We start from the raw sequence: 25,293 nt of genomic DNA, 5'->3' as shown, positions 1-25,293 counted from the left end.
CCTGCACCGACTGGGAACTGTGGGGCTGGGATCTGTGGGGTCCCTGCTGGCGGCAGCAACTGGGGAACTCTGAGGCTCCCCCGCTGCCTGCAGGGGCTGGGGAGGTCTGGGAGCTGGGGAGGTCCAGGGGATCCCCCCCACCCTGCAGGGCTGGGAGCTGGGTTGGCTCCCCTGCTGCTGCAGCGGCTGGACTGCTGAGAGGCCCCAATGTCACAGAGGTCACGGAAAGTCACGGAATCCGTGACTTCCACGACCTCCATAACATACTCCTAGCCTTAATTATATACCACCAAATCCGGAAGAGGAAGTGGATGAGTCATTTTACAAGCAGGTAACAAGATTCGCTAACACACATAAGCTAGTATGGGGATTTTAACTTCCTTGATATCTGTTGTAAGACTATTGTAGCAAAACATAGTACGTTCTGCAAATTCTTACTGTGTGTAGGGGACAGCTTTATGATTCAGAACGTTGAAGAAGCAACTGGGAATCGTCCATTTTGGATCTGGTTTTGATGAACAGGGATGAATGAATTGCAAACATAAAAGTGGTTGGGAGGAAGTGATCACGATTGGATAGAATTCAAGATCCTATGGAAAGGAGAACATGAGAAAACGAGGACACTGGACTTCAAAAAAGTGGATTTCAGCCGACTCAGAGAAAAAGACCAATTAGGAAGAAAAGGAGTTGAAGGGGGCTGGCAGTTCTTAAAAAATGTAATACTAGTGGCTCAACATCAAGCTATTCTGACACAGAGGAAAGATAAGAGCCACAGGAAGCCAATGTGGCTGCACAAGGCATTTTTCAGCTATCTAAAAACCAAAAGGGATACATACAGGATATGGCAGGAGGGGCACGTCACCAAGGAAGTATACATAGGAATAGCACGAGCATGTAGGGACAAAATCAGGAAAGCCAAGGTGAAGAATGAGTTACAGCTGGCAAAAAAATGTTAGAGACAACAGGAAGAGGTTCTTCAAATATGTCAGACAAAAAAGAAAGATCAGGGACAGTGTTGGTCCGCTGCTCAATGGAGAACTTGAGCTGATAAAAGAAGATGATAGGAAGGCAGAGCTGCTCAATGCCTAATTTGCTTCAGTTGTTTCTTAAAAAATAACATGTGACTGGATGACTAGCAAAGTTACCATAGACAATAAAGGGGAAGGGATGCAGATCAAGATAAGTAAAGAACACGTCAGAGATCTTCTTACCAATTTAAATTCATTCAAATGAGCAGGGCTGGATGCTAATCACCCGAGGGTACTGAAGGAATTAGTTGAAGTCTCTGAGCCACTGGCAATAATATTTACAAACTCCTGGATAACAGAAGAGGTCCCGGAAGACTGGAGAAGGACTAACGTAGTGCTAGTCTTTAAAAAGGGGAAAAAAGACGTGCCAGGGAACTACAGATGGGTCAGCCTGACCTCGATCCCTGGGAAACTACTAGAGCAATGTATGAAACATTCAGTTTGCAAATACCTGGAGGATAAAGGGGTGATCACTACCAGCCAGCAGGATTTACCAAGAACAAATCATGCCAAACCAGCTTGATGTCCTCTTTGACAGGGTAACTGATTTAGTGGATAGGGGGAATGCGGTGCACATAATGTACCTGGACTTTAGCAAGGCTTTTGACACAGTCCCACGTGGAGAAATGCAGGTTCGACAGAACTACTATTAAGTGGATACATAATTGGTTAAACAACCGCAAACAAAGAGTAACTATCAATGGAATGATGTCGGATTGGAGGGAGGACTCAAGTGGGGTTCCCCAGGGATCGGTTCTGGGCCCAGTGTTGTTTAACATCTTTATTAATGACCTGGATATAGGAATAGGGAGCATCCTGATCAAATTTGCAGATGACACAAAGCTGGGGGGGGAGGATTGCCAATACACCTTTATCCCGATATAATGCTGTCCTCAGGAGCCAAGAACTCTTACCGCGTTATAGGTGAAACAGCGTTATATCGAACTTGCTTTGATCCGCCGGAGTGCGCAGCCCTGCTCCCCCGGAGCACTGCTTTACTGCGTTATATCCGAATTCGTGTTATATCGGGTCGCGTTGTATCGGGGTAGAGGTGTACTTTGGAGGATAGAGCTAAAATTCAGAGGAATCTTGGTAAATTGGAGAACTGGGCTGTCGACAACAAAATGAAATTCAACAAAAACAAATGTAAGGTGATACACGTAAGGAAGAAAAATCAAATGCACAAATACAGAATGGGGGAAAACTGGCTTGGCAGCAGCACTGCTGAGAAGGCTCTGGGAATAGTGGTGGATCACAATCTCAACATGAGTCAGCAATGTGAAGCTGTTGCAAAAAAAGCAAATGCAATTTTAGATTGCGTTAACAGAGACGTAACATGCAAATCACGGGAGGTGACTGTACCGCTCTACTTGATGCTGTTTAGGCCTCATCTGGAGTACGGTGTCCAGTTTTGGTCACCAATATATAGAAAAGATGTAAAGCAACTGGAAAGGATCCAGAGGCAAGCAACAAAGATGATCAAAGGGATGGAATGCAAGCCATATGAGCAAAGGCTGAAGGAACTGGCTATGTTTAGTTTGGAAAGAGGAGATTAAGGGGGGACATGACAGTAATTTTCAGATACTTGAAAGGCTGCCATAAAGATGGAGAAAAATTGTTCTCTTGCCACCGAGGGCAGGACAAGAGGCAATGGGTTCAAATTACAGCACAGCAGATTTAGATTAAATCTCAGGAAAAACTTCCTATCTATAAGAGCATCAGGAAAATGGAACAGACTGCCAAGGGAGGTTGTGGAAGCTCTTTCACTGGAGGTTTTCAAAAGGAGGCCGGACAGCCATCTGTCTTGGATGGTTTAGACCAGGGGTAGGCAACTATGGCACCCGTGCCATATGCGGCACGCAAGCTGATTTTCAGTGGCACTCACACTGCCCGGGTCCTGGCCACTGGTCGGGAGGGGCTCTGCATTTTAATTTAATTTTAAATGAAGCTTCTTAAACATTTTAAAAACCTTATTTATTTTACATACAACAATAGTTTAGTTATATATTATAGACTTATAGAAAGAGACCTTCTAAAAATGTTAAAATGTATTACTGGCACGCGAAACCTTAAATTAGAGAGAATAAATGAAGACTCGGCACACCATTTCTGAAAGGTTGCTGACCCCTGGTTTAGACACAACAAATTCTGCATCGTGGCAGGGGGTTAAGAGATGATCCTTGCAGTCCCTTCTAACCCTATGGTTCTAAGATCTATGAATCTATTACATTTTTTGCTCATATAAAATGTTGCATTTAATTCCACATTTTTAATGAAATTATCTAATTATACTCAATAGCAATAGCATGAATATTCAATTTCAAATATAAAAATGAGAATAGTGCTAAAGTTTCTTTGGGAAAAAAACAAAATGATGAAGTGAAATTCTAAATAGCTTCCTTTTCCATCAAAGCACTATTTTCCAACTGCATTTGCCAAAAATTATTTTCTCCACGGCTTCTGCCAAAGCATGATTTCCAGAGTAGATCAAAAAAGTTTCACTGGAACAGGTTTCTGTTGGAAAATGCAGTTTTGTCAAAATCAAAATGTTTTGAGGGAATGTGTCAATTCTGATGAAATTTTTGATTGAAAATTTTCAAAATGATTCAAACTCAAAAGGAGGCATTTTGTTTAATTTCCTCGTTTCATTTCATTGCAACTTCCTTGTTCTGTTTAATTTTTTTATATTATCACAATGAAATGTTTCAATAAGGTTCTTTTGAATATGTCAGAATATGTCAAAATTTTGACTATTTGTCCTGATTCAGGATTAAAACACATTTTGGAATTTCCCAAGGGACAAAAATTCCAATGAGCTCTCAAGATTTGTCTGTGTTTCTGTCAACATCGGTAGCGGGGGCCTTGGGTGGGGCTTGTCCTGATCTGACACAGAGCAGCCCTGTGGTTGCTGAAAACTAGAAAACGTCCCTTCAGACCCAGCCTGAGGTAGAGCAATTCCAGTGACCTCACTTGGAAGGCAGACTCACATTCCTTTCACTTTATGTCTAGAGTAGCTATTCTAACAGTTATGACCATGTCTAATGTTGATGTTGCTCCAAAGAGTGTGTGGGACACATTTAGGATGGGAATGAATCCCTCTTTGAGATTCCTGGGAACTGTGTGCTGCTTACATGTCCTGCAATGGGATTTGAGCTTAGTGACTCCGCACACATCATCCTCTGTGCACTTCCGGGCCTGGAGCCCCTCTCCACATGGCCTCCCTTTGTAGTCTCTCTGCATTGCACAGCCCTAGCACCAGGACATCTGTGCCAATGCCAGAACAGAGCCCAGGAGATGAATTTTATTTCAAACGTGTTTAATTCATGTTGTAAAAGCTGAGACGAACGTACTAGGCACGTGGTGTCTGTGGAACCATTTTGCTTCAGCAGAACAAAGCTATGTAGCAGTTCAATAGAGTTACTGACAGTTGATGCTATCTGAAAGTGTATAGCTCCCACAAGGCCTTGTCAAAACTAGCAAAAGAGTTCATTTGTGCTCAGGAAGCACAGAGATCACACACCTCATGCAAACTCAGCCTGGGCCCTTCCAGTCAAGCTGGGTTCTTTCCATTTCCAAATTATCACTAGTTCTTCAGACTAAATTATGGCCATGGGGACAGCTGTGGAATCCCGTTGTTTTCAGGGAGGGTGATGCGGTTGTGACTGATTGGATCTGAGTAAACAGTTCTGTTGCTGGTTCTGGCTCACTCAGGCTTGGTTGTATTGGCACCGACAGGAGTGAAAGGCAGTAAAGATTTATTTTGGTCATCAGACAGAATGTAACACTCTTGGGGAGCAGATTTGCAGAGTGAGGTGGCCCCGTTGTGTCACATCCAGTTTCCAGAAGAGGACTATGCTGCTGCCATATGTGGTGCTGCCTTGGCTTCGGTCTGTGCCCACCATTTCTTACTCCACTTTACAATTTGTGGGTCATATTAGCTCCGTGGCTGCATTCTGAGGATCAAGTAGCAGCAGTGGTTGACTTGTCGGAAGGTTGTATGGCCTTTTCTTGCAGATGCAGCTACTGTCATCCATGCTTTTGCTTAGAGCACTCTACCAGGTCCTTGTTTTTCTGGGCATAGGGAGTGCCCTGGGTGAGTGCATAGGGGCTTGTAGTGTAATAAAACAAAATAAATCAGTAACTCTTTGCCAGGTATTATTATTGTTAGGACCTAGAGCTGGCAAAACAGCCATGGGAATTATTAGAACTGAAAATAACTGCTAACAGAATTTTTAAGGGTTCCTATCTATAAGAGCAGCAGGAAAATGGAACAGACTGCCAAGGGAGGTTGTGGAAGCTCTTTCACTGGAGGTTTTCAAAAGGAGGACGGACAGCCATCTGTCTTGGATGGTTTAGACCGGGGTAGGCAACCAGAATTTTTAAGGGTCTGATTTGGTTCAGGTTTGAGGGTAAGAATGAGTTGCTCTGATTTGACCCCCAAGGAAGTCCCAGGTTCAGGAAACAGAGAACCAGATGGCAAAGGTAAACACTACCCATTGCCCCCCTCTAGGTTCATCTCTGTGAAGTGGAGGGAATGGAAAAGTTCCTGGACAAAGATTTTGCTTTGGATGTCAGCTCCAACCAACCTGTCCTGGTGGCTGTGAAAATGCTGCGAGCAGATGCCAACAAGAATGCCAGGTATTGGGGTCATGTGGAGTTTGACGACTCAGTATGTACCGTGAGCTTGAGCCTCACTCAGAAAAAATACACACAGGCCCTGGGTAACAGGAGACTAAGTCCCATTTTCAAAAGCAACTCAAGTCTGCTGTGTTCCCTAGACCCTTTTGAAATGTCATCCTTACACGGTTTAGCAAGGGACACAATGGAGGCAGCAAGGGCTTTGCTCTGAGCATTCCCCTTGCATGGCACAGGGCATTCTGGTGACGCCAAAGACTTACGCCGTATGGAATGATATTTCTTTTTTAAAACTCTAGGGAATTCCATTCGAAAGCAGCATTAGGAGAATTCACTGAGGAGTCAGGAAATGCCGGAGATGGGGTTGCATGTGGCCCCCTTGTGGGTGGGTGTAACTCTGTAGCCTTTCATCACATGGTTATGAGGAGTCCGGTGGCACCTTAAAGACTAACAGATTTATTTGGGCATAAACTTTCATGGGTAAAAAAACCCACTTCTTCAGATGCATGGAGTAAAAAGTACAGATGCAGGCATAAATATACTGACACATGAGGAGAAGTGAGTTACCTTACAAGTGGAGAACCAGTGTTGACAAAGGCCAATTCAGTCAGGATGGATGTGATCCACTCCCAATAATTGAGGACGAGGTGGAAAATTGCTTTTGTAGTGAGCCAGCCACTCCCAGTCCCTGTTCAAGCCCAAATTAATAGTGTTAAATTTGCAACTGAATTGTAGCTCTGCAGTTTCTCTTTGAAGTCTGTTCTTGAAGTTTTTTTGTTGACGTATGGCTACTTTTAAATCTGTTATTGAATGTCCAGAGAGGTTGAATTGTTCTTCTACTGGCTTTTGTATGTTACCATTCCTGAAGTCTGATTTGTGTACATTTATTCTTTTACGTAAGTCACCTGTAGTAGGTGACTTCTGGGTACCTGTCTCGCTCTGTCAATCTGTTTCCTCACTTCCCCAGGTGGGTACAGTAGCGTAGCTGGGGAGGAGCAGGGGGAGTGGCCACTCCCACTGAGCACATTCCCCAAAAGTGGCACCTTTTTAATTTTTACACTCACTCGGGAGCACTTCCCAGCAGGGGCAGCACGTCCGGGTCTTCGGCGGCGGATGCTTCAGTCGCTCTGGGTCTTCGGTGGCAATTCGGTGGCAGGTTTTTCAGACTTCATCAGCAAGACTTGGGTTTTTCTTTTTTTTTTCTTCGCTGCTTCACAGCGGGTGGCGCCTTTTTTTATTTGTTCGCTCCCCCTGCTGTTAGAACCTGGCTACGCCACTGGGTGGGTATTGTAATTTTAAGAATGCTTGATAAAGATCTTGTAGGTGTTTGTCTCTGTCTGAGGGATTGGAACAAATGTGGTTGTATCTTAGGGCTTGGCTGTAGACAATGGATCGTGTGATGTGTCCTGGATGGAAGCTGGAGGCATGTAGGTAAGTATAGCGATCAGTAGGTTTCCGGTATAGGGTACTTTATGTGACCATCACTTATTTGCACTGTAGTGTCCAGGAAGTGGATCTCTTGTGTGGACTGGTCCAGGCTGAGGTTGATGGTGGGGCGGAAATTGTTGAAATCCAGGTGGAATTCTTCAAGGGCCTCCTTCCTATGGGTCCATATGAGGAAGATGTCATCAATGTAGCGCAAGTAGAGGAGGGGCGCTAGGGGACGAGAGCTGAGGAAGCGTTGTTCTAAGTCAGACATTAAAATGTTGGCATACTGTGGGGCCATGTGGGTACCCATAGCAGTGCCACTGACTTGAAGGTGAGGAAACAGATTGACAGAGCAAGACAGGAACCCAGAACTCACCTACTACAGAACAGGCCCAACAAGGAAAATAACAGAACACCACTGGCCATTATGTACAGCCCCCAGCTAAAACCTCTCCAGCACATCATCAACGATCTACAACCTATCCTGGAAAACGATCCCTCACTCTCACAGACCTTGGGAGGTAGGCCAGTCCTCGCTTACAGATAGCCCCCCCAACCTGAAGCAAATACTCACCGGCAACTACACACCACATCACAGAAACACTAACCCAAGAACCAATCCCTGTAAGAAACCCCGTTGCTAACTCTGTCCCCATATCTACTCTAGCAACACCATCAGAGGACCCAACCTCATGAGCCACACCATCAGGGTCTCATTCACCTGCACATCTACAAATGCAATATATGCCATCATGTGCCAGCAATGCCCCTCTGCCATGTACTTTGGCCAAACTGGACAGCCTCTATGTAAAAGAATAAATGGACATAAATCAGACATCAGGAATGGTAACATACAAAAGCCAGTAGGAGAACAGTTCAATCTCTCTGGACATTCAATAACAGATTTAAAAGTAGCCATCCTTCAACGAAAAAACTTCAAGAACAGACTTCAAAGAGAAACTGCAGAGCTACAATTCATTTGCAAATTTAACACCATTAATTTGGGCTTGAATAGGGACTGGGAGTGGCTGGCTCACTACAAAAGCAATTTTCCCTCTCTTGTTATTGAGACCTCGTCCTCAATTATTGGGAGTGGACCACATCCACCCTGACCGAATTGGCCTTGTCAACACTGTTTCTCCACTTGTAAGGTAATTCACTTTTCCTCATGTGTCAGTATATTTATACCTGCATCTGTAATTTTCACTCCATGCATCTGAAGAAGTGGGGGTTTTTACCCACGAAAGCTTATGCCCAAATAATCTGTTAGTCTTTAAGGGGTCACCGGACTCCTCATTTTTGTGGAGACAGACTAACATGGCTACCCCTCTGATGCTCATAACCATGTAATCAAGTATCAGTCATTCCTGTTACATCTGCTCCTGGGTATCTGCTCCCCCACCTGCCTATCCGCACCCAGCGCCTGACTCTGGTCCCCCATCTCTGCTGTTCCCTAGCTGCCCATGGTTTGACATTTGCAGGTTTGATTTTTAAAACACTACACATGTTCAAGTCCACCCCATTGGGCTTCTGCTAAGAGCCCTGCCACCCTCAGCAATAGGTTCTGCTCTCAATGCCAAGAAGCACAGTCTGGTCAGGTTAGGCCAAGCTCCAAGGAGTTCACAGGCCCCCCAGTCATGGGGGAGGGGGACTGAGTGGCTCATGGCATCCTTGGCCATGTGTCTGTGGGGGCATCTCTGAGTGGCTTGCAATGCCCCCTGCCACCTGAAGGAGGTCTAATCTAGTTGGGCCAGTGACCTCATTCACTACAGCAAGTCCCGTATTTTGCATTAAAAAATGGTATTGGGTTGAAAGTATGCACCAAAGAGGGACCATTCAACCGCATGGGAAACAGTGGAACTTTAAAAATATTAGCTTTTATTATTATTATTTATCTGACTAGTATGCGGTTGTCACCACTGCCTTCTACTTTGGAATCAGGACTGCTCAGTTTGCAATCAGACCTGTGTCAGAGGCCTTATACAGCAACTGGAGAGTCTCCTTTAGCTCAAGTGGTAGGGGGCTATGCATTTAGAGCAGGCGGACCTGATTGCTGTCCCCATTGTTGCCATGAAATCCCAAGTAGTCATGGGCTTCAACACAGGGAAAGCCAGGTAGTTCTAGGCAGCCACAGGTGTCTGTTACAGTCAAAAAGCTGGGGTCATGCAGTGTGAGGTCCCTGCTGCATGCATATGTATCCTACCTAGACCAAAACTCTGTGAAGCTGAACTTAGGGTTGAGAACATGGATCAGCAATTAAAGGGAAAACACAAGAATGTTGTAGTTAATAAAATCAAGAAACTTTTTAAAAAAGAAGTCCAGGAAATTTGCAGGAAATTTCAAAAGCTCCAAAACACTTGGAAGTCTGGAAATGCCCAGTTAAGATACCAACATAACCTTAACTCTGCCCCTTAGTGAGGCTAACCTCTCTTCTTCCCATCTTTGTCCCTTTCATTCCTAGGGCCCGGAAAGGTTTCTGCCCCAGGCACTTCCATTGTGCAATGAGTTATTTTGGATCACAAGGGCGCTCAGGGCACATATACACAGCAGCTGGAGGTGAAATTCCCAGCTCAGATAGACAGCTACATGCTAGCGTGTTAGTAGCAGTGTTGCCATGGCAGCATGGATGGTAGCTCAAGCTAGCTTCCCGAGTACATGGCTAGATTGAGGATGGGATCACACTTGAGGGGCTAGCTCAAGCACTGCCTGTGCTGCTGTGGCCACATGTCTATCTCTTAGTGTGTGAGCTTGAGCAGAGCTAGCATGTGTACACCTGCTGGAGCTGGGGATTACACCTCCCAGCGTAGCTGTACCTGAACGCTCTGCAGCAGACCTCCCAGCAGTCCCAGGTTTCACAGGACTGTCCCACTGTGACCCTCCAGCTCAGCTGAAGCAGCTCCTGTCCCATAGGTCTAGCTGGGCTTGGCTCCCCGCCTCATTGAGGGGCCAGGACACATACAAACGAGTGGCATGGCGACCCTGCGTGCCAGGAACCAGGTCACAATGCCCCTCATAGGGAGCTGAACCCAACCAGCCCTGCAGGAGAGGAGCCACCACTGTGGGGTAAGTGGGAGGCAGGCTTACTCTCAGCCCCCAGGGGGCAGCACCTGTCCCACTTCAGCCCCTGCAAATGTTGGGAGGTATGCCGCAGATCAGGCTGGCTTCCTAGTGCTTGGCTCATGAAACTGATGGGTTAGGCTGCAATTCTTTCATGGAGGTCCCAGAAGTCACGGATTCTGTGACGTTCTAGGACCTCCATGATTTCCGCAGCGGCTGGTGCGGCTGACTTCAGGGCCACCCAGGCAGCTGGCTCCAGGGTCTGCTGGAACAGTGGCCGGTGTGGCTGGCTCTGGGGAGTACCCGAGCAGTGGTCTTGGGAGTACACTGGGGACTGCCCAGGCAGCAGTGGTCCCAGGGTGGCTGGAGCAGTGGCCCCAGGGATGCCTGGAGGCCATCCAGAGAGCGGTCCCTGGGAGCAGCTGCTGGGGGGCTGTCAATCCCAGCACTGGAGCAGGCCCCCCACATCAGGGGCCCCCCTTGGAACATCAGGGGCCTCCTGGAGCAGCAGGGCCCCAGAAGTAGAGATTTAGTCATGGGTATTTGGGTAAGTCATGGACAGATCACGGGCTGTGAATTTTTATTTATTGCCTGTGACTTTTACCAAAAATATTCATGACTCAATTATAGAATATCAGGGTTGGAAGGGACCTCAGGAGATCATCTAGTCCAACCCCCCTGCTCAAAGCAGGACAAATCCCCAGATAGTTGGTTTTTTTTGTTTTGTTTTTCTTAAAAAACCCAGTTCCCTAAATGGCCCCCTCAAGGATTGAACTCGCAACGCTGGGTTTAGCAGGCCAATGCTCAAACCACTGAGCTATCCCTCCCCCCTTAGCCTTACTGATGGGACCCATGCAGGAACCTGTCCAGCGGCAGCTATGGCGGAGCTGTGGAAGTCAAAGCACCCTCCTTTGTCCAATGGGCAGCAAAACCTTATAGAGCTTCCTTTGTGTTGCAGAGCAGCTGTCTGAAGGGGTGGGGTTGGAGAGTAATGGCCAGGTCATCTTCCAGGCCCATGTGATCCTAGGGGAGCAGCCAGGGCCTAAGGGGTTTCCCGGGTATAAACCCCAGGAAGTGAGGCAGGAACAGGGAACAGAGTGCTTGTTAGTGAGACTCCAGGATGGTCCACAAGAGACACCGGCCTGAGAGAGCTGCCTTTTGGTGTCAGAGCCATGATGCCTTAGCTAAGGTTTCTGGGAAGAGCAAGTTGCCTGTGTGCCATTTGTTACCACCTCTGACGCAGGCCATGAGTACGTTCTGTGAATAACCAACTTGCATGGGAAGTCCCTGAGTGTGCACTATCGATTGCTGATCCAGATGGACCTGCCAGGCCCTAAAGCCTGGTGCCACATGGCAAAGGCTAGCAATATTTTCCCATTAACATCTGTCATGAGTATTAGTATACTTTGCTGTGAAAATTGTTCTCTGTGGTACTTTCCCTTGTTGTACATTGTATCATTAACTCCAGTGCCCTGCATGTTTTGCCTTTGTCCATCTGTCCCTGGGGGTCCGTGTCTCTCTGTCTGTGTGTCTCTGGGTCTGTCCATGTATGCCCACATGTGTCGGATACCTGTCCCTGTGGGCTCACGTGTGTCTGTGTGGTTTTGTTTCTGAAAGGAATGACTTTTTGAAGGAGATTAAGATCATGTCACGGCTCAAGGACCCCAATATCATCCGGCTGCTGGCAGTGTGCATCACCGACGATCCTCTCTGCATGATTACTGAGTACATGGAGAACGGCGACCTCAATCAGTTCCTATCCCGCCACGAGCCCCAGCTCCCCCCTGCCAGCAATGGACCCATTGTCAGGTAGCCCTTCCGCTCCTGCATGGGGCTCCTCAGCTATACAGGACTCTACCACTCTCACAGCATGGTGGGGCAGAAGGGCAAGACCGTGGGGGATGCAGAAAGGGGAGGATATGACTGGGTAGGGGCAGGGAGAGCAGATGTGATGGGTAGAGGAGAGCAGGTGGGGGAGGGGTCACGAGAGCAGGTGTGGCTGGGTGGGAGTGGGGTTGTGAGAACAGGTGCGCCTGGGTGAGGAGTAATGGTGTTGCTAAATAGGTGTTGGGGCAGAGTAGGTGTGGCTGGGTGAGGGGAAAGGGAGGACAGGTGTGGCTGAGCGGGGTGAAGAGAGCAAGTGTGACCAGATGGGGGCAGTGAGAGGAGATTGGGGAGAGGGTGTGTCTGGGTGGAGGTAAGGAGAGCAGGGGCTGGGGCAGAGTGGGGGGTGGCTGGGTGAGGGTAGGGAGAGTGAGTGTGACCAGGTGGAGGTGGTGAAAGCACATGCAGGAGGAAATGCCTATTTCATTGTCATTTCTTGGGCTTCTCCTGGTGACTCCAGCATTTTGTGCCGTTGCCCTGTTTTGGGGATGTGCCAAACCTTTGGGTAGCTGGGGCTTGGACAAGCAGGAGCTGCTGCCCAGTAGGAATCTGGCCAGGCCACTCTGCCATCCATGCCATGCTCATTTCTTACTGCCCTGCCAGTGACACACTGTCAGGGCACTCCTGCCCTGACTGGCCCTTCCACTGCAGTGCAGTATCTAGCCAGGGCCTGCTCTCCATGATACATCCAGCAATTACCATGGGAGCTTCTGCTGTAGGCTGTTGGTGTCCAGGTTGTTGCCCCAGGGTTTGCATCGTACAAGGGCAGGCTGCTGTGAGTTGCCGAGAATGAGGTCCAACTGCTCCTGTTTAGGTGACATCACACCCAGGTGGCTCAAGGCCTGCTCAGCAGCCTCACCTCTCCTTTGGCCTTCCCTGTCTCTGCAGCTACACTGACCTGAAGTTCATGGCCACTCAGATTGCCTCTGGCATGAAGTACCTGTCCTCTCTGAATTTTGTGCATCGGGACCTGGCCACACGCAACTGCTTGGTGGGTAAGAACTACACCATCAAGATAGCAGACTTCGGCATGAGCAGGAACCTGTACAGTGGAGACTACTACCGAATCCAGGGGCGGGCCGTGCTCCCTATTCGCTGGATGTCCTGGGAGAGTATTTTATTGGTAAGTGGAGACTTTGCAACTGCCAGGGGAATCAGTGAGAGAGATTGTGGGGACCTGGCCCCTTTCCGTAGCACTGGGTGATCATGGGGAATGGGTTTCAGTGCCCCCTGCCTGCCGCCATCTCCTGATTGATCAAGGGGCAGGATGGAATCGGGGGCTCCGTGTTTACATGCGTTGTCCAGGGCATTCGCTCAGATGCTGCTGTAATCTAGTGACATCTGAGCAGTTCCACCATGGGGAGGCATTGCAGTGTGGGGCAGAAAAGGGGAAGATGGAGCTGTGGTTGGGCCTACCCCATGAGCGTAGTTTCTCTTTACAGAAGGACTGGAGCATGTCTGGGTCCCTGTGTGAGAGATGTGCAGTATCTTTTCTTGGTGTGTTGCTTAGATCTGAATGAGAGTGGCGCTGCTTTTCTGTAGATTTGTCAATAAGTGGGTGCAGCTAAAGGCCTAGCTTGATAATTACAGCAGTTAGATGGTACTTTACCTGTTTGGGCTGCCATGCGAGGACTGCAGCTGGTTGCCTCCTGAGGGGCATTTTGCCTGCAGCAAGACTATCCCTGAGACAGGACCTTGCCAAGTGAGCTCATTACTTGAGGTCACCTCCCACTTAATCCCAGCCCTCCAGCTCCATGGCTCTGTGACAGCTACCTGGGAAGGGTGGAGACTGTTCTCCTCTCTAGTCACCCAGAAGCAATGGAAGATAATAGGCACCTACACCAGCCATAGCCTGTTGGAGGTATGAGAGTGCTGAGGGAAGGGGATCTGGGGTGCACTGCACTCTGTCCATTCTCACTGGCCTCATGGCCCCTTGGAGATTATCCCAAATTGGTGCATGTTAGAACAGCTCTTAGTGAGGGGCTAAAGTCCCATTTGCCTTCCACACACAGTTGTGCTGCACTGAGTGTGTGTCCAATGCTGCTGAGATTTTAGCCCGTGGATGGCAGGTTCACTGGGTGACAGCAGTCTGCATTTGCATGGTTTTGTCTCTATACTGCGGCCTCATGAGAGAAAGGGACTGTCTCATGGGGGGAGAGGGGGTGTCACATAGAAATGGACATCTTTATACGGGCACTGAATGAGGAGGAAAAGGAGAATGCCCTGGGTCAATTGGCTGCACTTTGATAGCGTTATGCTGAGAGGGACCAGTGACTGCTTTGATTACAAACCCCTCTGAGCCGGGGCATTACTGCAGCCTGCAGTTACCAGAAGTGTCAGGATGAGCTAATCAGAAGCCCCACTCCCCAAGACAACAGGGGGTTGTGAGCCCTCCCAGGAGTAGAGTGGACTGGTGGGTAGAGTCTTTTGCAAAGTATTGTTTTGGGTGTGGGAGGGAAGGCAGAACACACAGAAACTGAGAACAAATAAGGACAAAGAGAGAGGCAGGCAGAGGCAAAAAACAACAAATCCAAGCAATAGCTGGTGAGCCCAATGTGACCTGCAAAAAGCTAGTGAGGGAGCTTTTGGGTCTGCTGTCTAAAGAGGCTTGGGGCTGTAAGCTGGGAAACTGCTCCTCTTATTCTTGACGCCTTCTGTGCTCAGAGAAGCAGGACTTTGTGCATTCCTTGTAAATAAACAAAAGTGCATTATAGAAAATTCCAGACTCCATGAATTCCTACTTCTCCAGGGCCCTGAACTCTGACTAGCCACAGAGGGTGAAACAGAGGGACATCACTGCCACCCACACCACAGCACATGACAGGGCCCAGGCATGCATAACAAAGCTCCAGCCACCAGGCCACTTGCTCAGGGTAGAGCTATCCGGTCAGTTTTGTGACTCTGTTTTGGGAGGTGGATGTTATCATGGGTTGGATCAAGGGATTAGAATTGTTACTTAAATTTTAAATAAAGTGTCAGTTCTGACTCACGGTCTCAGAGTGGAGGCAGCAGCAGCTTTATAATTGATATTAAAACAGGACAAAACTAAATAGGTGAGTCCAGGTGGACATGTGTTCTGAACAAGAGAACAGCAATGGGAACTGGGGTGCTGCAGTCCAGTCCAGAGAGAGCAGACCGACCCCATCAGACAGTGACAGCAGCAATGGTATTTATTGCAAAACCATAGTCTGAAAACTGGGCAGCCACCACACTCTCGTGTCAGACAACCAGACCTGAAGCTTTAGCTGCCCATGCCCGAGTGATCCAAATATCCCCTCAGCCTGTGTGATAAATGAAGTGGGGTGAGAGGAGCGGGGGAGCTCCCTTTGATGGACACCCAACCAGCCAGTTAGCTGTAAAATCCCTCTTGTAGCTGTTCTCTGCTTGCTTTACCTGTAAAGGGTTAACAAGCCCACAGGTAAAAGAAAAGGAGTGGGCATCTGACCAAAAGAGCCAATGGGAAGGCTAGAACTTTTAAATTTGGGAAAGAAACTTTCCCTTTGTCTGTTGTTCTCTTGGCTGCAGGGACATGGAGCAGCAATGCTATAAGCAGAAATGCTGAGTAAGGTTTGAACCAGGTATGAAAAATTATCTTCCATACCTAGAAGAAATAATTTGGATAGGGAATGTTTAGTTAGACACAATCAGGTTTATTTCTTATTTTGGCTTATGGATCTCCTCTGTGCTAACCCCAGATACTTTTGTTTGCTTGTAACCTTTATCTGGGGTTAGCACAGAGGAGATCCACAAGCCAAAATAAGAAATAAATCTGATAGCATCCAATTAAACATTCCCTATCCAAATTATTTCTTCTAGGTATGGAAGATACTTTTTCATACCTGGTTCAAACCTTACACAGCATTTCTGCTTATAGCATTGCTGCTCCGTGTCCCTGCAGCCCAGAGAACAATAGACAAAGAGAAAATTTCTTTCCCAAATTTAAAAGTTCTAGCCTTCCCATTGGCTCTTTTGGTCAGATGCCCACTCCTTTTCTTTTACCTGTGGGCTTGTTAACCCTTTACAGGTAAAGCAAGCAGAGAACTGCTACAAGAGGGATTTTACAGCTAACTGGCTGGCTGGGTGTCCATCAAAGGGAGCTCCCCCACCCCCGCACACACTTCATTTATCACAGCCTGACAGGCAGATCCTGGCATTTCTCATTCAATGCTTGTGTTGATCTATGTGATGGGTATACAAATCCCACACTGGCATGGAAGGGGTTAAAAGACAGTGCTGGGCCCAGCTAGCCCCACCCCTCCAACTCGAGACAGCCCAGCTGGGGAAGAGTACTGGAGACACCTCCCTGAAATACCATGACTGTGTGCTGAGCCCAGCTGGGGCTGACAGTTCTGCTTCCTTTTTTCTTTTTCCATACCCAGGATCATAAGCAAAGGGAGCAGTGGCAGGAAGTGTCCCCAGGGAGGGTAACTCCCCCCTTCTCCCCCCCCCCCCCCGGGGTCAATGCAGCTGACTCTCTTAGGGTCCAGGGTCAGAGACCACTGGAGTGGCAGGTCTGAGCTCCCCTACCACTACCCAATGACTGAGTGGATGCTAACCACTAGGCCACCCAGCCCACCAAGGACCCTACTGCTATCTATTAAGACCTATGCATAAGGCTCCCATTGCCTACACAAGTACAATTCAAGAGACTGTAGCAGACCCACCTCATAGTTTCTGCACACTCCTCGTTGTAAAAGTTAATAAAAGCCTGGCCAAACATGTGTCCTGAAACTTACCAGACCCTGGCTCTGATGAGTTGCTGGTGGGAGTAGGTTCATAAGGCATGAGCCCTCCCCTAGCAATTTAATGCCACCAGCCTTGGAGAGATGAAACCTCTGGACCAGGAGAGAGACGCCCAGCAGTGGTTTTGTTCATGTGACATGGAGCAAAACAAGGTGTGATTTCTAATGCTCAGGGTGATCGACCACCGGAGCAGCTCACTGAGGGCTGTGGTAAATGGGTTTCATTCCGAAAGATCTGCTGTAGCTCAGTCACAGGCTATTGAACTCCAGGCAGGGATCTCTCACCTGTGAAGCTCAGATGAGTTGGGTCATGATGGGCCCTCCTGGCCTAAAGATCTGTGAAAAGAGGGAGAAGGAGGGAAGAGCTGAGAGTTGGAGAAAAACATAATTCTGTTGGACGGGTGTTCTAAGAGCTATGTACCCCAATTCCATTCAGCTCTCTCTCCCTCTGCAAATAGGAGTTCCACATGCAGATTGTGATGCTGGCAAACCAGGTGTCAGCTCAGGTCAGAACCCCAAGCCAGTTCACTTGTGTGTTAGTAGATCAAAGTGTTAAATGTGTCCTCAGATTTTAAACTTCATGAAAATTAGTGGAATGTTACATGTATCATTTTCCCGTATCTGTTCCTGTTATAATGTAAAAGCAAACATTTACATGGTGTATATCCTGAGACTAAATAACCCACCCAAGAAATCTTGTGAAATGCTAATGAAGGACTTAAGGACTTTATCAGAAAATGCTAATTTCAAAGCAAATTATGCATGATGGTCAGAGGTCAAAAGGCTAAGTGCATTCTTCACTCATCCTCATGAGTGAAAAGCTCACATGGGTAGAGAGGCCCCAACTGGAGTATTGTGTCCAGTTCTGGGCACCACATTTCAGGAAAGATGTGGAGAGAGTTCAGAGAAGAGCAACAAAAATGATTAAAGGTCTAGAAAATATGACCAATTAGGGAAGATTTAAAAAATTGGGTTTGTTTAGTCTGGAAAAGAGAAGACTGAAAGGGGAGATGATAACATTTTCAAGTACGTAAAAGGTTATTACAAGGAGGAGGGAGAAAAACTGTTTTTCTTAACCTCTGAGAATAGGACAAGAAGCAATGGGCTTAAATTGGAGCAAGGGAGGTTTAGGTTGGATTTTAGGAAAAACTTCCTAACTGTCAGGGTAGTTAAGCACTGGAATAAATTGCCTAGGGACATTATGGAGTCTCCATCATTGGAGATTTTTAAGAGCAGGTTAGACAAACACCTGTCAGGAATGGTCTAGATAATACTTAATCATGCCATGAGCGCAGGGGACTGGACTAGATGACCTCTCGAGGTCCCTTCCAGTCCTATGATTTTATGATCTTGCTTTCTGGTGTGAAGAAACTATAAATGTGGATTCAAAGAAAGATCCTTTAATCTCTGGATTGTTTGGATTCTAACAAGGCAGAATAACTGAACGAGAAGATAGAGATCCCCAGAGTTATTAGTAAAATTATTTGAAACAATAGTAAAGAATAAAATTGTCAGACACAGAGAAGAACATAAATTGTTGGTCAAAAGTCAACATGGTTTCTGTAAAGGGAAATCATGTCTTCCTAATCTATTAGAGTTCTTTGAAGGGGTCAACAAACATGTGGACAAGGGGGATCCAGTGGACATACTGTACTTAGATTTCCAGAAAGCCTTTGGTGAGGGACCTTGTCAAAGGCTGTTAAGTAAATTAAGTTGTCATGGGATAAGAAGAAAGATCATTTAATGGATTGAGAACTGGTTAAAAGACAGGGAACAAAGGGTAGGAATAAATGGTAAATTTTCAGAATGGAGAGGGGTAACTAGTGGTGTTCCCCAAGGGTCAGTCCTAGGACCAATCCTATTCAACTTATTCATAAATGATCTGGAGAAAGGGGTAAACAGTGAGGTGGCAAAGTTTGCAGATGATACTAAACTGATCAAGATAGTTAAGACCAAAGCAGACTGTGAAGAACTTCAAAAAGATCTCACAAAACTAAGTGATTGGGCAGCAAAATGGCAAATGAAATTTAATGTAGATAAATGTAAAGTAATCCATATTGGAAAAAATAACCCCAACTATACATACAATATGATGGGGGTTAATTTAGCTACAACTAATCAGGAAAGAGATCTTGGAGTCATCGTGGATAGTTCTCTAAAACTTCCATGCAGTGTGCAGCGGCAGTCAAAAAAGCAAACAGGATGTTAGGAATCATTCAAAAAGGGATAGAGAATAAGACAGAGAATATCTTATTGCCCTTATATAAATCCATGGTACTCCCACATCTTGAATACTGCGTACAGATGTGGTCTCCTTATCTCAAAAAAGATATATTGGTGTTAGAAAAGGTTCAGAGAAGGGCAACTAAAATGATTAGGGGTTTGGAATGGGTCCCATATGAGGAGAGATTAAAGAGGCTGGGACTTTTCAACTTGGAAAAGAGGAGACTAAGGGGGATATGACAGAGGTATATAAAATCATGAGCGGTGTGGAGAAAGTGAATAAGGAAAAGTTATGTACTTGTTCCCCTAATATAAGAACTAGGGGCCACCAAATGAAATGAATGGGCAGCAGGTTTAAAACAAATAAAAGGAAGTTTTTCTTCACACAGTGCACAGTCAACCTGTGGAACTCCTTGCCTGAGGAGGTTATGAAGGCTAGGACTATAACAGGGTTTAAAAGAGAACTAGATAAATTCACGGAGGTTAAGTCCATTAATGGCTATTAGCCAGGATGGGTAAGGAATGGTGTCCCTAGCCTCTGTTTGTCAGAGGGTGGAGATGGATAGCAGGAAAGAGATCACTTGATCATTACCTGTTAGGTTCACTCCCTCTGGAACACCTGGCATTGGTCACTGTCAGTAGACAGGATCCTGGGTTGGATGGACCTTTGGTCTGACCCAATATGGCCATTCTTATGTTATTCTGAGAGATTTTTGGGAATCTGGCAGATTACTACATCTCTGCTACCATTTGGGGGCAGAACTGGGCAGGAAGAGGTGGGGCAGGAGTGGGGCCTTGCGGGGAAGGGGTGGAGAGGGGGAAGGGCCTGGGGTAGAGCCAGGGGGTCGAGCACTCCCCAGCACTTTGGAAAGTCGGTGCCTGTGGCTACACCAGACAGCATGACACAGATCATGAATAAATCTGAATGTGAACAAGATCAGGAAACATGTCTTGGTGCCTCCAGTGGTTTCTGTTGTTGCCAGCTGAATGTTTTCTCTTCCCTCATCTCAAAGGGATTGGTTATGGGGGAGCAGGGGAGAGTGTGTGTGTTTGTGTGCATGCACACACATCTGTAATCCTGAGCTTCCTATCTCTGCTTTCACCCATAGGGAAAATTCACTACAGCCAGCGATGTCTGGGCTTTTGGGGTGACACTATGGGAGACCTTCACTTTTTGCCGAGAGCAACCGTATTCCCAGCTGTCAGATGAACAGGTCATTGAGAATACCGGAGAATTCTTCAGGGATCAGGGGCGGCAGGTAGGAAATGTGGTGGGGAAATACATCCAGGGAAGGGACAGAAAATAATTAATTCAGGGTCGGGTGGGGAGGAACTCATTCAACATAACCAGCCCACAAAAAAGCTTGGTTAAGGATAAGTTAAGCTTGAAAGTGCAATTTCTATCAAAACCTTCAAAGGAAGAGCTCCATAAACTTTCAGTTTCCAATGTAAACAGAAATACAATGTTAGAGAGGCTGAAAATTCAGCGTTAAGGTCGGTCTCACTTTAAAGATGAAAAAGGAGAGTACTGAAATGCCCAGTGCAGGTTCCTGCAGAGCCCTCTCTGTGCCTAGGTTCTTTGAGAATGTCCAGAAACGTAGAGGAAGTGTGACCCTTTCAGCTAGAGTGACCAGATAGCAAGGGTGAAAAATTGGGATGGGGGGTGGGGGATAATAGGGTCCTAAAGAAGACAAAGCCCCTAATATTGGGACAGTCCTGGTAAAATCTGGACATCTGGTCACCCTACTTCTAGCACACACAGGGTTACGTTGTCAGTAACTTTCAAAATCAAGAGCACAATTTCCAAGACAACCTTGGCAGCTCCCCCCATCAGATCCCTTAGACTGAGCTACACCTGTGTTGGCAATAGAAACTCCCCTGGCTCCTGACTTCTTGAAGCCATCGCAGTCCACACTGCCAAGTGCCTTCCTTCTGGGAGCAGTTATACTTCATTGCTCCCCCAGGCACACTAGTTTTTCATAGATTCCAAGGCTAGAATGGACCATTCTGATCATCTAGTCTGATCTCCTGTGTAGCACAGGCCACAGAACTTCCCCACAATAATTTCTGGAGTAGATCTCTTAGAAAAAACATCCCATCTTGATTTTAAAATGGTCAGTGATGGAGAATCCACCACAGCCCTTGGTAAATTGTTCCATTGGTTAATCACCCTCATTGTCAAAAATATATGCCCCTTGTTTCCGGTCTACAGTAGCAAAGTATCACTTAATCAGGTATATTGTACCCAAATTCCGTATCCTGCATTCTGGCTCACTGCTAATGTGCTCTGTCTGCATTCAGTGTGCTTAATTCCCACCCAACATGCACAGCAATGGCTTGGAGATGGAAACACCCATTGGCATGACATACATTGCTGAGTATTTTCGGCATGATTCACACCCATCAGAGTCAAAGTTTCAGCCTCTCTGCAATTTCAGGCAAACATCTTTTTGGTGAAACTTTGTTGCTAAAGTTGTTTGAAATTTTTTTGGCTAATACTGCATTTTCCAAAGGAAACCTATCATTAAAATAAGAACTTTTCACAGGAATGTGTTCATTTTGATGAAATTTTCACTGGAAAAATCTCTAAGTGAATCATTTCAGCTTTCTCATTTAATTTCAATAATGTCAAAATGTTTTGTTTCAACTTTACTGTTTTGACTTATAATATATATTTTAATATAATATAAATCTACTATTAAATATAATATATTTAATATTTTATATTGTTTTGACATTCAATAAGGTAAAATTATTTCATTTTAATAAAAACATTTTGATGTTTTGGAATTTCCATTTGGTGGAAAATTTAGACTTTCATTCCGATTTGGAAAGAAAACAAATATTGAAATGTTGAAATTTCCTGCAGAATGAAAATTCTGTTTTCTGACCAGCAGTCTTTGTTGCTGCAACTGCATACATCTTATGATAATTTCAGGCATCTGGGTTAAGGTTTGGTGAAGTTAGCATGTGTGGTGGGGTTGTGTTGTGTGTGTATCCAAATCAGGATTATAATGGAATGGGAGGTTCCAACTTTATTCCCGAGTCCACAAAGTTGCTTTCATTGTATTTTTTTAAAATTCCAGTGCAAACTTTCATTCAGTGTAACCTTCCCCTGCAGCACTGGGAGCCCAGACCCAGGCTGAGCTAGAGCGTGAGCCAAAGAGTAAATAGGCTGGGAGCAAAAGGCTTCATCACCATTGTACCCTAGCTGCTTTTGGTGGCTCGTGCTTTCTGTGTTTGAGGCATTTTGCTGGATTGGGTCTGAACCCTCTGCACTGCACAGGATTGAGCCCTAGCATGATCCTGACTGCTCCCAGTGTTCAGAGGACAGTAGTAATTAGGTGGGTAATGGGATACAATCAAACCTCTGCATTCAGTGTCCCATTTCTCTAGCCCAATACATTATGCAGTTCACAATAAGTCTGGGACCTTTGGCTTTCTTTTACTACAATGGGCACCGGCCCCTCCATAATGGGAAATCAAGTTCCCTGGCGTGAGTTTGCTCTTCTTCCAGGCTGTTTAAGTATGCCATTAACTCTCTGCTTTTGTAATGTCTGTTTTGTTTTGAAGACATACCTTCCCCAACCTGCTCTCTGCCCTGATCCTGTCTACAAGCTAATGCTCAGCTGCTGGAGACGAGACACGAAAGATCGCCCCTCCTTCCAGGAAATTCACCGCCTCCTCCAACCATCAGCCAGCGAAGAGTGACACTTTGCTTCCCTCACACGTCCTGCTCCTCCTCCCACCCCAGAAGACCCACCTGTAAAAACTGAAGCCACTTCACCTGGACTCACAACAAAACCTGGGCAGTGGGGCTTCTTCTACTGCACATTAAAAAACCACCATAAGCGGAGAAAAAAGTGAGAAGGAACCAAGCCGAGATCAGACCAAATCCATAGCTCATATGACAAGCTAACTCTGGAATGACAAAGGATGAACAAGGGTTATTGATAGATGTGGCATGTTCCTGTTTATCAGTGGATTCAGTCAAAGAGGATTCTGTTTTCCCATTTTGGAAGGGGAAAAGTAAGGTCCATGTTCTCCATGAGGAGGCGCCTCGTGCAGGGAGCGTGTTCTGGGAATGCATCTGTGGATGGGAGCACACACCAGGAAAGTGCCTGGTAAAGGGAGGGTATTTGGGGGATGTGCCTAGTGCAGGGAATGCAGGTGAGGAACACAGTGATGCAGGAGCTGCCACTAAAGCATAGTGGGCTGTGCAATTACAAAGTGAAAACTGAACCGATCTGGACACTTTTAGGCTTCAGACAGGCTCAACGGATTTAGCATTTGCCTGGTTTGGATTCCTCCCATCCTTGTTTGGTTACAGCCCGTTAGACAGGGGAAAGCCCAAACACATTGTGTAGTACAGTGTGCCAGCTGCTGGGCTGGAATGTGCATTCTGCTGTAGGTGAACATTCCCACTGCAATGGAGGCATTGCTTTCTGAGGAGCATATGGTTTACTGCATTTGCTGCAGGACCAATGAGGAATGACAAGCCACCCATCTAGAGGACAGCAGAGGTGCCCTCTTCTAACCCAGGCATGGCCTCTTGAAAGGACCTCATGTCCCTGAGAAATGCATTCTGCATCTGCTGTTCATGCTATCAGGGTAGGGAAATCCTACAGCTACCAGATTAGTGGGGTAGGTGCTAGCTCTGCATTTCCTGAGAATCAGGGTGAGAGAGACGTTTTAGAACAAACATTTCATTTCAAAGGTTAAATGGCCATAATCGCCCAGTTCCCTCCCCATGTATGCCCCCCCCCTTGAGATTTAATAAGTAAAGGAACAGGATGTTGCACTGCTCTGGACATCTGCCAGCACCGAGGGCTGCCACTAGCACCCACCCCTGCCTGCAGTAACCTTGAGTACCATGATAATATTGTTTGTTGTGAATACAATGCCTGGAGTTACCACTAATGATAGCTCCTCTCCTACACACCCCATCTTGACACAGAAGCTCCCTTGGCATGGCATGTTCTATTCTAGGGCTTTGTCTGACTCCCAGCTGTGGTCTGGAAGGATTTCCAGCCGAAAGTACTTGGGACCAATCTAGCCGTGGTTGGAGCTTCTATGAGAATGAATGTGCTCCCCTGGCATCCCCCAGATTTGGTTGCTGCATGAATGATTTGGGCAGCGTCCCTACTGGCGCTGTTTGCTCTGTCCGTTTCCAGTCAATGTACACAAAGGGGCTTGCTGATGCAATGGGTGTGAAAGTGAAACCCTTAGAGTATGGAATACACCTCTGTTTCCTACAAGGATGCCTGTTATTTGCATACACACCAGCCCTTGAAATTCAACAGAGAACACAGTTGGTCTGATACGCTCATACTGAGATGCCCAAACCTGTAGCACTGTTTCCAGTATACTATAACCTAGCATGGATAGGGCATGCGTATATGGGTGCTGTGCCTATGCTAAGTGAGCAAACCATTGCAGGGACATGGGCTGTGTGAAATAGTTGTCTGCCTCACTTGTCCTGACAGCAGCTGGTATGTCAACACAGCAGCTCTATTTGCATCAGACCCATCTTGGCTATCACCACCCAGAAAGATTTGCAGTTGTACCAATTGCCAAGGTGTCTAGAATGACTCACAAATATGGGTGCCAACCTCAGGGCAGTCTGTTAAGAAACAAGGCACGAACTCCAAACTCCTTGTATGTTCTGTACTTAGATTTCATCAACCAAGTAACAAGTGTGAACTCCTAAACCATTGTAAAAGCCTTAACTTGGAGTCACAGACAGTCCCCTCGGGTGCTCAGGGCTGTCTTGTCACCCAGGCAAGCCTGCCTCTGTGATAGATGATGCCTTACACCAAAAATCACAGCAATATTCAGGTTACTCCCAGTCCCAAAGTACTAGTCACTTACCCCAGGTCAAGTGCACCCTAGATTTCTCACTAATGATAATGTTTGTAGCCAATCCTGTAATAAACTGTCTAAAGGTTTATTAAAAGAAATAAGAGTTATTTACAAGGTTAAAGCAGGTGCCAAAAGATTATGATAGCTGCTATAATATGCAAGCTTTATATGTTCTTTAGGGCTAACCCAGCTGGGGATCTTTGCTTATGTTTAGGAATCTTTGCCCCTCAGAGTCCATCCAAACAGCATTTTTATTCCCTTTGCCTCTGAGTTCAAACTGATGGGACAAACATTTGCGCACGTCACCTCTTCATGGGTGTGAGGGAGCAATCAACAAGTCCACTGATGTACCACTGTGGCTTGTCTTGTGGCTGTATATCTTTTGTTGGGCAGGAGATGACACCTCTTGTGGTACACTAGTATTTCACACTTTG

At 46.5% G+C, this 25,293-nt stretch overlaps 1 protein-coding gene across 1 annotated transcript in view; it reads left to right on the top strand.

Moving 5' to 3' along the window:
* Positions 1-24,945, top strand: part of DDR2 (discoidin domain receptor tyrosine kinase 2) — a 115,841-nt gene extending 90,896 nt beyond the window's left edge. Inside the window, exons 13-17 of the mRNA XM_026656159.2 lie at positions 5,539-5,666; positions 11,766-11,957; positions 12,921-13,155; positions 20,107-20,256; positions 22,571-24,945. Coding sequence (XP_026511944.1) covers positions 5,539-5,666; positions 11,766-11,957; positions 12,921-13,155; positions 20,107-20,256; positions 22,571-22,708 — 843 coding nt within the window. The 3' untranslated portion in view covers positions 22,709-24,945. The remainder of the gene's footprint in view (positions 1-5,538; positions 5,667-11,765; positions 11,958-12,920; positions 13,156-20,106; positions 20,257-22,570) is intronic.
* Positions 24,946-25,293: the final 348 nt, after the last annotated feature.

Source organism: Terrapene carolina, unplaced genomic scaffold (assembly GCF_002925995.2).
Source record: "Terrapene carolina triunguis isolate 2854851 unplaced genomic scaffold, T_m_triunguis-2.0 Scaffold212, whole genome shotgun sequence".
In the NCBI taxonomy this organism is placed as follows: domain Eukaryota; kingdom Metazoa; phylum Chordata; order Testudines; family Emydidae; genus Terrapene; species Terrapene triunguis.
The sequence above is the reverse complement of the archived record's forward strand: the minus strand, read 5'-3'. Positions and strand labels throughout refer to the sequence as shown.